At 47.7% G+C, this 13288-nt stretch overlaps 1 protein-coding gene across 1 annotated transcript in view; it reads left to right on the top strand.

The window, feature by feature from the left end:
- The window catches only part of MED1 (mediator complex subunit 1), a 552713-nt gene that overhangs the window by 76583 nt on the left and 462842 nt on the right, over window positions 1-13288 (top strand). Inside the window, exon 4 of the mRNA XM_077459477.1 lies at window positions 683-737. Within this exon, the coding sequence (XP_077315603.1) occupies window positions 683-737 (55 nt within the window). The remainder of the gene's footprint in view (window positions 1-682; window positions 738-13288) is intronic.

The raw sequence follows: 13288 nt of genomic DNA, 5'->3' as shown, positions 1-13288 counted from the left end.
ATTGCGAAGCCGATAAACACGCCTACTCCCACGGGAGGAGAGCCCGGAAGTCGGCATAAACGCTAAAAATAAAAGGTAAATACTGCATATTATTTTATTTCAATGGTAAGCCATTTGAATAAGATGAACTTGCAATTTTCTGTACAAAACCGCTTTAAAGCGGTAGTAAACCCGCTATTTTTTATTTTTTTTTTAACACCTGCAAAGCAAAAGGCATAATGAGCTAGTATGCACCGCATACTAGCTCATTATGAAATACTTACCTTAGAACGAGGCCCCGACATCTGCCACGATCCACGCCGAGGGAGCTGACATGCTCCATCAGCGTTTCTTCCGGGTATCGCGGCTCCGGCGCTGTGAGTGGCCGGAGCCGCGATATCGTCACTCCCGCGCATGCGCGCGGGAGATTTCTTTCTGGCCGCCGGCCACTGCCAGATTTTCAGGCCGAGAATCCCCTCGTGCGCATGCGCCGCTGCAGTCAGCGGCGCATACCGAGGGGAATATCTCCTAAACCATACAGGTTTAGGAGATATTTTTTTTTACCTACAGGTAAGCCTTATTATAGGCTTTCCTGTAGGTAAAAGTTACAAAAGAGGGTATACAACCACTTTAAGATTTTCAGTTACATGCATACGCCAAGAATGTTTCCTGTACTATAAATCTCATTGTTTCTTTTTTTTAGTGTCTTCCCTTTCTGCTATGACAGATCGCCTGGAGTCAATAGCAAGACAAAATGGGTGAGTCAGCTTTTTTTCTGTGGAAAAGTGTAAGGCTTACTGCTGGTTCGCACAGGGGCAACACGACTTGCAGCGCGGCTCACAGACGTGACCTGCACACGACTTCAGCAGCGACTTGCAAAATGACTTCTGTATAGAAGTCAATGCAAGTCGCCTGAAGTCACCCCAAAAATAGTACAGGAACCTTTTTCTAAGTCGGAGCGACTTGAGTCGCTCCTATTAGAATGGTTCCATAGTACAGAATGGAGCACGACTTGTCAAGCGGCTAAGTCGCCTGACAAGTCGCAGTAGTGTGAATGGGCACTTAATGTTCACGGGACGTTTTCCAACCTCTTCTGAATGATTTAATTTGAGAGATGGTAACCAACATTTCAAAATGCCTGTTTTACCACGTTTACATGCTGTGTTTGTGTTTAGAAGCGTTTATTTTTTTTTAAATAGTCAAAAATTAAAGATGATTTTAAGCAAAATGTGACTTGACGCGAGTTACCGCATTTATACATGTTTATAAGCTGTTAGAGGTGTTTCAAACGCTTCTGAACATCCATCCTGAATACATTTTTTTTGCTTTCCAAAAAAATGCTTCTAAACTCAACTGCCTAGAAAAGTGGCAGCTGAAAATGCCCAACTGCTCCTAAAGATCCTTTTTACCAGCAGCATTGTACATGAAGCCTAAGAGTATAATTTGTGTGTTAAATTATGTAATGCTGGTTTGTGTTTTAATGTGATTACGCTAATAAAACAAGTGTTTGGATTTTGATGTTGAATTTGAACACTAGGCAAAAATCATAGCATCCTACATAACCCAACACCAGCTCCCTAAATTGTGATGGTATTTCCCACAACTAATGGGTGACCCTTAAGAAAACATGGCTGACAAATTTCTGCTTCTTTGGTCATCTTCTCTGATTACATAATAAAGAAGCAGTAGTGCACACTGAAGCTGTATCCCTGTGCTCTTCTCTCCTATAAGCCCAAAGTTAGGTTGAAATCATTCTGTAGTGCAGCAGAGCCCTGAATATCTTGCATGGCTCCCTCTCCAAGTCTGAATCACCTTGTCCAGAAAATTATAAAAAAAAAAAAAAAAAAAAAAAAAACTTATACAAACTGATTTCATATCCTTATTCCAGTAGTAAATGAAAGGACTGCAGATAGATCTCTGGCACATGAGAGCTCAATATTTTCCTTCAAGAAGCTCACTTTCATAGACAGAAGCTACCCAAATTATCCAGTCACTGATTCACAGTGTTCTTTCATGATCCCCTCCCCAGACTTCAAATCTAGAGGAGTCATTACACCTATTTTGAGACAAGTTCCCTGGTAAAACTTGTAGACTTCTTGTAAGGCCCGGTTCACACTGGTGCGACATGACGTGTTGCATGACATGTATAAATCAATTGTTCCCTCTGTGGGCCGCGTTAACTGGCCTGACGCAAGTCGGTCCAACTTTAAAAAAAGATTCCAGCACTACTTTGGTCTGTCTTTGGACTGTGAGGATCTTGAAGAGGAACCACACAAAAAAAAACATTCTGCGGACACCCCCCACCCTAATTTTATACCTTAACCCTAAGCCAAAATAAAAAAATGGCGTGCCCCCCCCCCCAACCATACCAGAGCATTTGAACTGGTATGGATTTCTAAGGCGAACACCCACAACAAAATTAAAAAGGCGTAGGGTCCCCCCCCCCCCCACCAAAATCCATACCAGACCCTTATCTGAGCATGCAGCTCGTCAGGAAAGGAGGGGAAAGAGAGAGTGTCTCCCCTTCTGGACCATACCAGGCCACATGCCCTCAAAATGGGGGAAATGGATGCTCTGGGGCAGGGGGGGCTCTGCCCCCTCCACCCCAACTCAACTTGTCCCCATGTTGATGGGTAAGAGGGCCTCTTCCCGACAACCCTTACCTTAGAGATCTAGAAATCTTGCTAAAGTGGACCCCCGGATCCCAGTCCCCCACCCTATGTGAATGCGTAGGGGTACATTGTACCCCTACTCATTCACCCAAAAAAAGTGTTAAAAACAAATAAAATCAGTACACAGGTTTTTGACAAAGTCTTTTATTAAAGTAGCCCCTATGTGTCTTCTCCCTCTGGTTCTTCTCTGTCCAGTGATGTCTTCTTCCTCCAGTTCTTCTCGCTGGGCTGATGTCTTCTTCCTCTGGCTCTTCTCTCTTCGCTGTCTTCTGTCTCTGATTCTTCCTCCAGTTATTCTCTCAACGCTAGCACACGCTGTTGTGTTAGCTCCAGCATGTACCATTAATTATATAACCATGGGGTGTGGCCATCCGGTGAGTTCATTCGAAGGCCCCGCCCCTTGTGACATCACTGGCCCATCATGCTTTGGGCAGTGAGGACACAAGGGGTGGTACCTCATGATGACATCACTGGTTTGCCATGGCTATATAAGTAATGGCACACGCCGGATGACTGGAGAAGACACGTTTGAGATACTTTTAATAAAGGACCTCGTCAAAAACCTGTGTACTGGTTTTACTATTTTTTTATTTATTTTTGACACTTTTTTTTTTTTTTTGGTTCAATGAGTAGGGGTACAATGTATCCTATACAGTGGAACCTCGTATTGCGAGTACTGTGGTTACAGAGCATTTCGCAATACGGGCTATTCTTTTTTTTAAATGACTTACTCGGTTTGCGAGTGTTGTCTCGCAAAATGAGCAAACTTCAAGCCTCTGCGGTGTGCAGTACCACATTTGGCCAGAGAATTGTGGGGGCTCCGGTGACACTCGGAGCCATTCAGAGTTGCTCAGAAATACTCAGTTCCCAAGTGTTTTTTCGAGGGTTTCCGAGTGCATCTGAGCAGTCTCCGTGTATTTCCGAGTCTCTCTGGTGCCCCCCCCCCAACTTCTGGCCAGATGCGGTATTGCATGCAATAGAAGTTAATGTGGAACAAATTTATCTTCCTTTCCATTGACTTATATGGGGAAACTCGCTTTGATATGAGTGGAACTCCTGGAACGGATTATGCTCGTAATCCAAGGTTCCACTGTACTAATTTCCATAGGGTGGGGGGCCGGGATCTAGGGGCCCCCTTGTTAAATGGGGTTTCCAGATTTCGATAAGCCCCCCGCCCTCAGACTTCCACAACCACCGCCCAGGGTTGTCGGGAAGAGGCCCTTATTCCCATCAACATGGAGACAATCTGCTATGGGGAGGGAGTGTGGCCTGGCATGGTCCAGAAGATGGGGGGGGGGGGGGGGGGCGCTGCTCGCTTGTCCTCCTCCTTTCCTGACCTGCCGGGCTGCATGCTCAGATAAGGGTCTGGTATGGGTTTTGGGGGATACTCCATGCCGTTTTTTTTTTTTTTTTTTTGGCTTAGAGTCTCCCCCTCCAGATTCATACCAGACCCAAAGGACTGTGTGGACTTCTGTGTCGGAGCAGTGTGAACGTGGCCTAAGTGTAAAATGGGACACTGAGGTCGTGTTTGTAATCTTTAATCCTCCAGTCAACCACCAAATTTACACATAGTTAAAGAGGGATTCCACCAAAAAAAAAAATATTAAAAGCCAGCAGCTATAAATACTACAGCTGCTGACTTTTAATAAATGGACACTCACCTGTCCCGGGTTCCAGCGATGCCGGCAGCCGAGGCCCATCGATCGCTCGGCCCTCAGCTGTTGCCGCCACCATTCTAGGTGAGGGAATCAGGAAGTGAAGCGAATCGGCTTCACTTCCCGGTTCCCTGCTGCGCATGCGCGAGTTGCGCCGCGCAATAGGAAATCTCCGCGCTGTCACTGGGACCCGTGTGTGTCCCAGCAGACAGCGCGGCAGGGCAGGAAATGCCGTAGACTCCCACGGGAGTCTATGCCCGGAAGTGGGTGTAAATACCTGTCTTTGACAGGTATCTCCACCCCCCTCCCCCCTGAAAAGTGTCAATTGTGACACCAGAGAGGGGGAGGGATCCGATCAGTGGAGGTTCCACTTTAGGGTGGAATCCCCCTTTAATGAGAGTGGAAAAAAAACAAAAAGTCCATTCAGTTCAGCCAAATGAAAAAATAAAAACACGCATAAATAGAAACCCTCCATATACACAATCCTATACCCACAGTTGATTCAAAGGAAGGCAAAAAAAAATCAATAAAGCATGATCCAATTTGCTCCAGTGAGGGAAAAAAAATGTCTTCATGATCCACCCAAGACAAAATTGGATATTCCATGGATTAAAACTTTACCTATAAATTAGAGCTGCACGATTCTGGTCAAAATGAGAATCAACATTTTTTTGCTTAGAATAAAAAGATCACAATTCTTGCAACGTAAAATCTTTTACATTATAAAAAAAAAAAATGAGCTAACATTACTTGGAAGTGCAGTCGCTGTAGATCCGAGGGGGACATGCAAGAAAAATAAAAAAACAGCATTTTAGCTTGCACATGATTGGATGATAAAATCAGCAGAACTTCCCCTCATTTCAGATCTACCCCTCAGGTTTACAGCGACTGCACTTCCAAGTGCACTTTAAGGACAATTTCAAGTGCACTTTGCACTTGTAGTGCAAAGTGGATTTTCCTTTTGTAAATAACCCCCAAAGTCTATTCCACTGACAAATTGTTAAAATGTTGATACTTAAGTTCAACTGATAAAGAATGTTGTCATTCTTGGCAGACTGACCAGTTTTTCTCTTCCTTACTTTTGATGGCTGTGGCTTCAGAAGAGCATAGAGAATTATTTGCATAGAAAGAATTGTGAAACGATAACGATTCTTGATTTTTAATTATGCAGCTCCACTATAAATGATAACTAATTAAATGATAAATAACCTGAGAATAATTTAATTTCCGCTAATCTTTCCTCATAGCTGAGCCTATCCATGCCTCTTATCAGTTTGGTCGCTCTTTTCTGCACTTTGTCCAGTTCCTGTCACGTACCTAGTGATGGAGCCTGATATGCAGAGGACGGCCTCTCTTACAACTCTGACTTGGAGCCCCTGATAGAGCTGACAGGAAGCACTGAGATGCAGATTCGCACGAGTGCCTGGCGAGATCGCTGAACCTGGAGCTGGCTTGGAGCACTCGGCTGGGCTGTAGAGGTGTCTGTAGGAATCCCAGAGCAGTGGTAGGCAGGTAGCTGGAACAAGTAGACAACCGGTCCCCACAGGCAGGAGTGCAGATGCAGCAGAAGGGATGGTGGCACCATCAAGGCTGAAGAGAAGGCAAGTACAGGCTGGCCGGGTCATACACAACGGGCACGTCAGGAACAGGGGCTGAAGCAGAAGCGGAATCAGATTACAGGCCGGGTCGTCAACAGGCTGGCAGCAGAGGGGCAGAAGGAGCAGGCAGGTGCGGAGTGGGGGACAAGCCGGGGTCGGATGCAGGCAGGAAACGGGAACGTCAGGAAGAAAGCCGGGTCACAACAGGAACAGAAGGCAGGTAAGTAATTGCAGGTTACACAGGGAACGCTGTAGAGCAGACAGCACTGAGCCTGTAAACTGGCTGAGTTTAAATAGCCTGTTTGGGTGGCAAAAGCTGTCACATGGTGCGTGCGCACCAATGGCATCCTGACAGGGGCAGAGCTAACAGGTCATCTTCGGCAGCCATCTTGGGTGCTGGCATGCCCTTCCTGACAGTTCCCCAATATTTTTTTGTGAACTACTGAACTGCATTATCCAGATAAGGTATCAGTAATGATTTGTACAGGGGCCAAATGATCTCTCTCTCTCTCTCTCTCTCTCTCTCCCTCTCCCTCTCCCTCTCCCTCTCTCTCTCCCTCTCTCTCTCCCCCTCTCTCTCCCCCTCTCTCTCCCCCTCTCTCTCCCCCTCTCTCTCTCTCTCTCTCTCTCTCTCTCTCTCTCTCTCTCCCTCTCTCCCTCTCTCCCTCTCTCTCCCTCTCTCTCTCTCTCTCTCTCTCTCTCCCTCTCCCTCTCTCTCTCTCCCTCTCTCTCCCTCTCCCTCTCCCTCCTTCCCTCCCTCCCTCCTCCATACCCCGTTTAATGCAAGAAAGTATTTTGTTTACTTTCTAAACTGCAGCGTTGCATTGCATGCTGCTATTAGTGATACTAAAGTCTCAGTTTTTTTGTTTAGAAATAACAAACCTGTTAGCAGCTTGCTATGGGAGAACCCGAGCTGAGAATACATTAAGATAAAAAATCTTCTGACTTTACAACCACTTTAAGCTTATGATCTGTCAGAACACACAGATACTTCTCCACCATTGATTTCCCTAGTTGTACTTGCCCCTAGTGTATGTATGATGCAGTGGCGGAACTAACATGGTCACACTTGGGACCAGGCCCTGGTGTTCCTCCACTGTCTGGGAGCCCCAGGACTCTCTCTCTCTCTCTCTCTCTCTCTCTCTCTCTCTCTGTCTGTCTGTCTGTCTGTCTGTCTGTCTGTCTGTCTCATACAGCCCAGAACCTACACTGACAGTTCCCCTCCCCCGATATGCTCCTTCTCCTCCCGCCCTTCTCCCTCTACCCAGTCCAGGGTTAGAATTAAATTATTTTTCTCTTTCGTTCATGGACAGATACAGCTCCATTAATCTTGACCGTAGGGTTATTACGCCACCTTCAGGAGAGGACTAGGCAGAACATGTAATACATGTGAAAAACAACAGAACTGTACAGTTCCGCCCAGGGGGGCGGTCCCTCTGGCAATAACTCCCCAGCCTGCTTCCTGCAGCTCAGTTTGTTTTTTTCTGCCTAGTGAAGTTGAAGGACCAATGGTCCTGGGAATTTTTTCATTTTTTTTGCCTTTTGCGCAAGATTTTAAGATCCTGTGATCTTCTATCAACAGCCAGCTGGGTGACAGGCTGGATAATATAGATCCTTGTAGTCTCCCCAGCCTGGCCATTGAGCGTGTGTAGGCCCTAGCTACGCGCTGGGTCGGCCACGACATGCCCCTCAGGCTCCAGGGGAGTGTCTGGTGAGCTACATGCTCTGAGGCACACATATGACCGGACTATGGATGTCTTTGTCACAGTTTTCCGTGGCCCACAGCCACCCCGTACTGCTCGTGTGTGGGTCTGTGATGGGATGCTTCCAGCTCGTCTGGACGGGGGCTTGGGGTACTGCGCTGGCAGTCTGTGTCCCTGTGCTGTCATCTGTCTCTCTGCTGGTGTCTGTTGGCTCTGCATGTTCTGCCACCATATCGCTGACCGCCAACATTTCTCCATCGTTCACTGTGTGACACAGGTCCATTATTCTTGACCATAGGGTTGTTATGCCACCTTCAGGAGAGGACTAGGCAGATCATGTTATACATGTGAAAAAACAGAACTTTCTAGTTCCGCCCAGGGGTCGGTCTCTTCAGGAACAACCCACCAGCCTGCTTCCTGCAGCTTCATTTTTTTTTCTGCCTAGTGAAGGAGATGGACCTAGGAACCCTGCGGGCTGGGTTTTTTTTGCTGAAGTTTGCCTTTTTGTTTAGATCCTGTGATCTGTTATCAACAGCCAGCTGGGTGACAGGCTGGATACCCTTATCCTTGTAGTCTCCCCAGCCTGGCCATCGAACTTGTGCAGACCATTGCTATGCGCTGGGTCAGCCACGTCATGCCCCTCAGGCTTCAGGGGAGGCCGTTGATCGTAACGCTCAGGGGCACACATATGACTGGGCTACTGATGTCTGTGTCACAGTGTGCCATGGCCAGCAGCAGCCACCCCTTACTCTTTGGGAGTGGGTCTGTGATGGGATGTCCCCAGCTCGTCTGGATGGTAAGTACAGCTCTCCCTGCCTCGGTGGGTTTGAGCAGCTGGCCATTCCCTGGTAGGTGGATTCGGGGGGTCCCTCTCCTCCCTCCCTGTGGGGGGATGCTGCATGATGGGCTGCTGAGCAGTGTATGTGCCTATAGCCAGGGGTTCTCCGGGGGCTCTCACCTGGATGGGGGGCTGCGCTTGGTGGCTGTGTCCCTGGGTGTCTGGTAGTCTGCATGTGCTGATCGGCATATCGCTGTTCTGCCGTTATTTTCACTGTCTTTTCCCTGTGTACAGTTGATTGTCAGCCATGTTTTGGTGTGCCTCAGTGGAAAGCATGGTCAGGAGCCATTTTACTGTACTTCAGCTGCCATTTTCACTGTGATTATATCCTTTACACTGCATTTGGTTCTAGCTCAGCGTGGTTATTAAATTCAGCGCTGGTCCCTATTGCTCAGAACAGCGCGGTTTCTCATTCGGGACACCTGGGAGCTGACACAGGACACAGGTACTAGTAGCTGAATGGCACAGAACTCGGGACAGGGTGGTTAGTCCTGCAGTGGGGGCCTCTCAGTCTGCAGCAGCTAGCAGGGTGGGACTGTGCACCTGTCCCGAAGGGTGGCAGACAGGGTGGGTCAGCATGGTTTCAGAAACTGGTGTTTCTTCCCCCGAACTCCCGGCATTTGCAACCAGCTTGTCTGCAAATGGTGCAGTGCGTTTGGAAGCTTTTGTCGGCGGTCCTTGATACGTTAGTTTCCAGGATGGAGGAGGTGTGCGGGCTCAAAGATGCTAAAAAGCGGCCCCTGCCCCCTCCATTCTCCAGGGAGTGCTCTGACGCAGACTCGGGCCCCGCTGAGACTGGTGGCCCCTGCTCTGTCGTTTCAGATGACGCTGACCAGGACTGATCGGACAGTGAGGTTGAGTCCCCGTCTGGGTCCACACAATACAAAGCGCTAGTTGGAGCACTTATCACAGCTGTGCGTGATACCCTGAAAATTCAGGATACAGCAGTTCCTTCTGCTGAAGTAGCGGTCCCTTTTGGGTCCCATAAGCCAGCCCGTGCACCTAAGGTGTTTCCGTATCTGACTTTTTTCGATAAGTTCATCTACAAGGAATGGGTAAGACCACAACTGACCTTCTCGGTCCCAAAAAGAATGGCGATGCGTTACCCCTTTGAGGAGTGTCTTCTTAAAGAAAAGGTCGGCTCCTCCAGTCGTGGACCCCCCAGTATCAAGGTTAAACAAAGTAACCACGATCCCTGTAGAGGGGACTCCATTGTGTTACCATCTGTGTCCTAAACTGATACACCCTAAGGAGGTGGCCCTCCATTCCCTGAACGTGGTCCGGGCCCTAAGGGTATATCTGTCTGCCATGGCTCCCTTCCGGCAGTCAGATTCTCTATTCGTTTCTGTAGCTGGCCCAAAAAGAGGACTGGTGGTCTCGTCGACCACCATTTCCAGGTGGATCAGACTTATCTTGGTCCAGGCTTACTCGCTGAAGGGGCAGGTGCCCTCCTTTGCTGTCACGGCCCATTCCACCAGGGCAATTGGGCTTTCCGACATCAAGCGTCATTCTCCCAGGTGTGTAAGGTGGTGACTTGGTCGTCCGTTCACACTTTCACAATGTTCTACAAAGTTGATGTAAGCGTATTGTGATGTAATGCTTGCTTTGGCCGCAAAGTTTTGCAGGCGGCCGTGTAATCATTGCAATTTACACTCTCTCTTTTTGTTAGAGAAAGTTACATTTTGCCAATGCATTCTGATGCATATGTTGGCCGCAAGTTCTGATTCTGTTGGTTCAGGTGGTGGCTCCTCCGTTGGGGAGCACCTCTGGTTGTGGGTGAAGTTATGTTTGCTGTTCCCACCCCTCGTTATGACACTGCTTGGGGACATCTCTACGGTCAAGATTTATGGAGCTGTGTCCGTCAATGAACAAAAGAGAAAATAGGATTTTTGTACTCCCCATAAAATACTTTTCTCTGCAGTTCATTGACGGACACCGCACCCACACCTCCTATTACTTAACGTTATACTGCTTGTTGACGTACTGAGCTGCAGGAAGCAGCCTGAAGGATTACTGCCAGAAAGACTGCCCCCTGGGCATAACTGTACAGTTCTGTTGTTTTCCACATGTACTGCCTAGTCCTCTCCTGAAGGTGGCGTAATAACCTTACGGTCAAGATTAATGGAGCTTTGTCCGTCAATGAACTTCAGAGAAAAGGATTTTACTGTGCGTAAAAGGAGCAAAGGATCCATTCAACTTTTTTTTAACTTTTGCTTTTAAAGGTAAAGGAAAGATTTGGGGTCTTTTTTACCCCAGATCTCTCCATAAAGAGGACCTGTCATCCTTATTTCTGTTCTTTGGGTCTGAATGGATTTTAAGGGGAACCCCATGGCAAAAAAAAGGAATGGGGTCCACTCCAAAATCCATGCCAGACCCTTATCTGAGCATGCAGGAAAGGGGGGGGGGGCGGCAGCAAGCCAACGCCCCCCCCCCCCAAACCATACCAGGTCACATGCCCTCAACATATTGGGGGGGGGGGTTTGCTGGAGCACCTTGTCCTCATGTTGATGGGGACTATACTGGTGGACATTGTGTGTTTTTTTTTGTTTTGTTTTTACAGGACTTGTCAATAACTGTGTGTGTTTTTATTTGCCCTTTCACATAATGAGTAGGGGTACAATGTACCCTGATGAGCACACCACTAGTGAGGTCATGTGGCCCAGTATGGTTCGGGGGGGTGGTTGCTGGTCCCCCCTCCTTTGCTGGCCTGCTCAGCTGCGTGCTCGGATAAGGATCCAGTATAGATTTTTGGGGGGACTCCACGCTGTGTTTTCCTTTTCTTTTTGTGGGGACTTTAGCCTGCTCTCTGCCCTCCTGTGATCCTGTGATAATGTGAGTAGTACAGCCAATTGAGCTTCGACTGTACTTCTCCTTTTAAACAAAACAAAACAGGCAAAACAAAGAATGGCAAAGACTAAGAGCCTCTATGTTTATGTAGATGTATTTATTTTCTTACATCAGGGGACACAGAGCCATAGTAGTTAATGTGTGGGTTATAGGGGAACCGTCAGGTGATGGACACTGGCACGCCCCTAAGGCAAGGCGTGTACTCCCCTATATAACCCCTCCCATTACTGGGAGTCCTCATGGGCTAAATTTTCATGGGCTAAATGAATGATACCCGGGCTTTGTGTGCGAAGAAACAAGGTTTTGCTTGCGAACTCTTCTCTTTAGGGAGCTGGGCCCTGGGATTCAGTACTTTTTTGGGTAGTAAGGCCATAAAGTTTTTACTGGCAGGGTTTCTATCACAGGTCCATGATTGTGGGTAACCCGAGGTTCCCCAGTTCCTGAAGGTTTCCTTAAAGGCTTCGGAGCCCACCGTGAAGGGTGAAGATTGGGTCTTTATCTCTGATAAAACCCTGCTGCGAGGAAAAGTTAAAAGAGATTTTCTCAGGAATTTCTCCTTCTATGTATAATGTTGTCATGCCTATGTGTCACCACTGGGGGCTGTATTGAGCACTCGCCATCCTGACGCTGGAAACAGCATGAGCCTTCATCCTCCTCTCCTCCAGCCGCAACAGATCCTCCGGTAAGAAGCGGGGATCTGGTTTCCTCCTGTGCCCCCCAGATAGTTTTTTATTTTATTCCCTTTGGGGCACAGGATGCCAAAACAGTTGCCTTAAAAAAAAAGGGACAGACCGCAGCCGCTCAGCGGAGGATTTACCCCCCCGCCAGGTCTACAGACTATGCTCGCGTGGGAAAGTGCTTTCCTTTGAAAAGGGGGGGGGCTGGCTAACGCCATCAGACGCCGGGCACACGTGCAGGGAGTGATTTAAGCACTGTTTGTATAGCTGCTGCCTGGCGGTGGAGGGACAGAGCAAAGAGGTTGGCTGGATCAGGTTTGGTGACACAGGCATTTCCCTTTGACACATTGCACTGTAAAGAGGCTAGGATTAATAGCAGCTATTGTGATGTACTATAGCCTAGCAGTTTACATTCTTTTGCTGGTAGTGCCTCTGCTTTGTGCTTTTAAGCTATTAGTGGCAAAGGGACCAGGAACTCCTCTAAGGGGTCAATGGTTACACAACAAACTAAAACCATTTCTAAAAGAATGCCATCCTCCTCTGAGAGTGTTACGGCTGTTCAGATTGAGCCGTCAGGTGAAACTGTGCTTGTTAAAGGATCCATCAGATAAAAAGTTGGAGCTTCTTTCTAAAAGCCATATGGCCTTAGCAAGTTGAGTAGCGCATGCCGGTTCTTGCCGCAATTGGCGTATCCCAGTCCATTAAGGAACAGTTTGAGGAGATGCTTAAAGTTTTTCCTGATGAACAGGCCCAACATTGCGCTGATTTGTCAGACGCACTGTGTTTCACAGTAGATGCTATGAGAGATGCTGTCATTCAAATCTCACCGCTTATGCTTGGACTAGTGCCTTCTTGCAGAATTCTTTGGCTGAAACGTTGGTCAGCTGCAGCGCCGTGTAAAAAGCTCTTAGCCAGTTTCCCTTTTCATGGTGAACGGCTATTTGAATAAATATCTACAAAAGATCTCTGATGGCAAAAGCTCTCTTTTACCAGTAAAGAAGAAATTCAGACTTTTCTTAAGCGGGCTTCTTCCCCTGTGCCAGGGGCATCAGCCTCTAGGCCAGTGATGGCGAACCTTGGCACCCCAGATGTTTTGGAACTACATTTCCCATGATGCTCATGAACTCTGCAGTATAGTTGAGCATCATGGGAAATGTAGTTCCAAAACATCTGGGGTGCCAAGGTTCGCCATCACTGCTCTAGGCCCCAACGCCATTTATTTATTTTTTTTTTAACTTTGGTTTGCAGTTCCCCTTAATATTCATACCAGACCCAAAGGGCCTGGTAATGGACTGGGGGGGAATCCAAGGCTTTTTTTT

The sequence above is a fragment of the Lithobates pipiens genome, unplaced genomic scaffold (genome assembly GCF_037356315.1).
Source record: "Lithobates pipiens isolate NorthernLeopardFrog02 unplaced genomic scaffold, aLitPip1_a1.2 Scaffold_28, whole genome shotgun sequence".
Lineage (NCBI taxonomy): Eukaryota > Metazoa > Chordata > Amphibia > Anura > Ranidae > Lithobates > Lithobates pipiens.
This window is presented reverse-complemented; position numbering and strand designations above follow the sequence as displayed.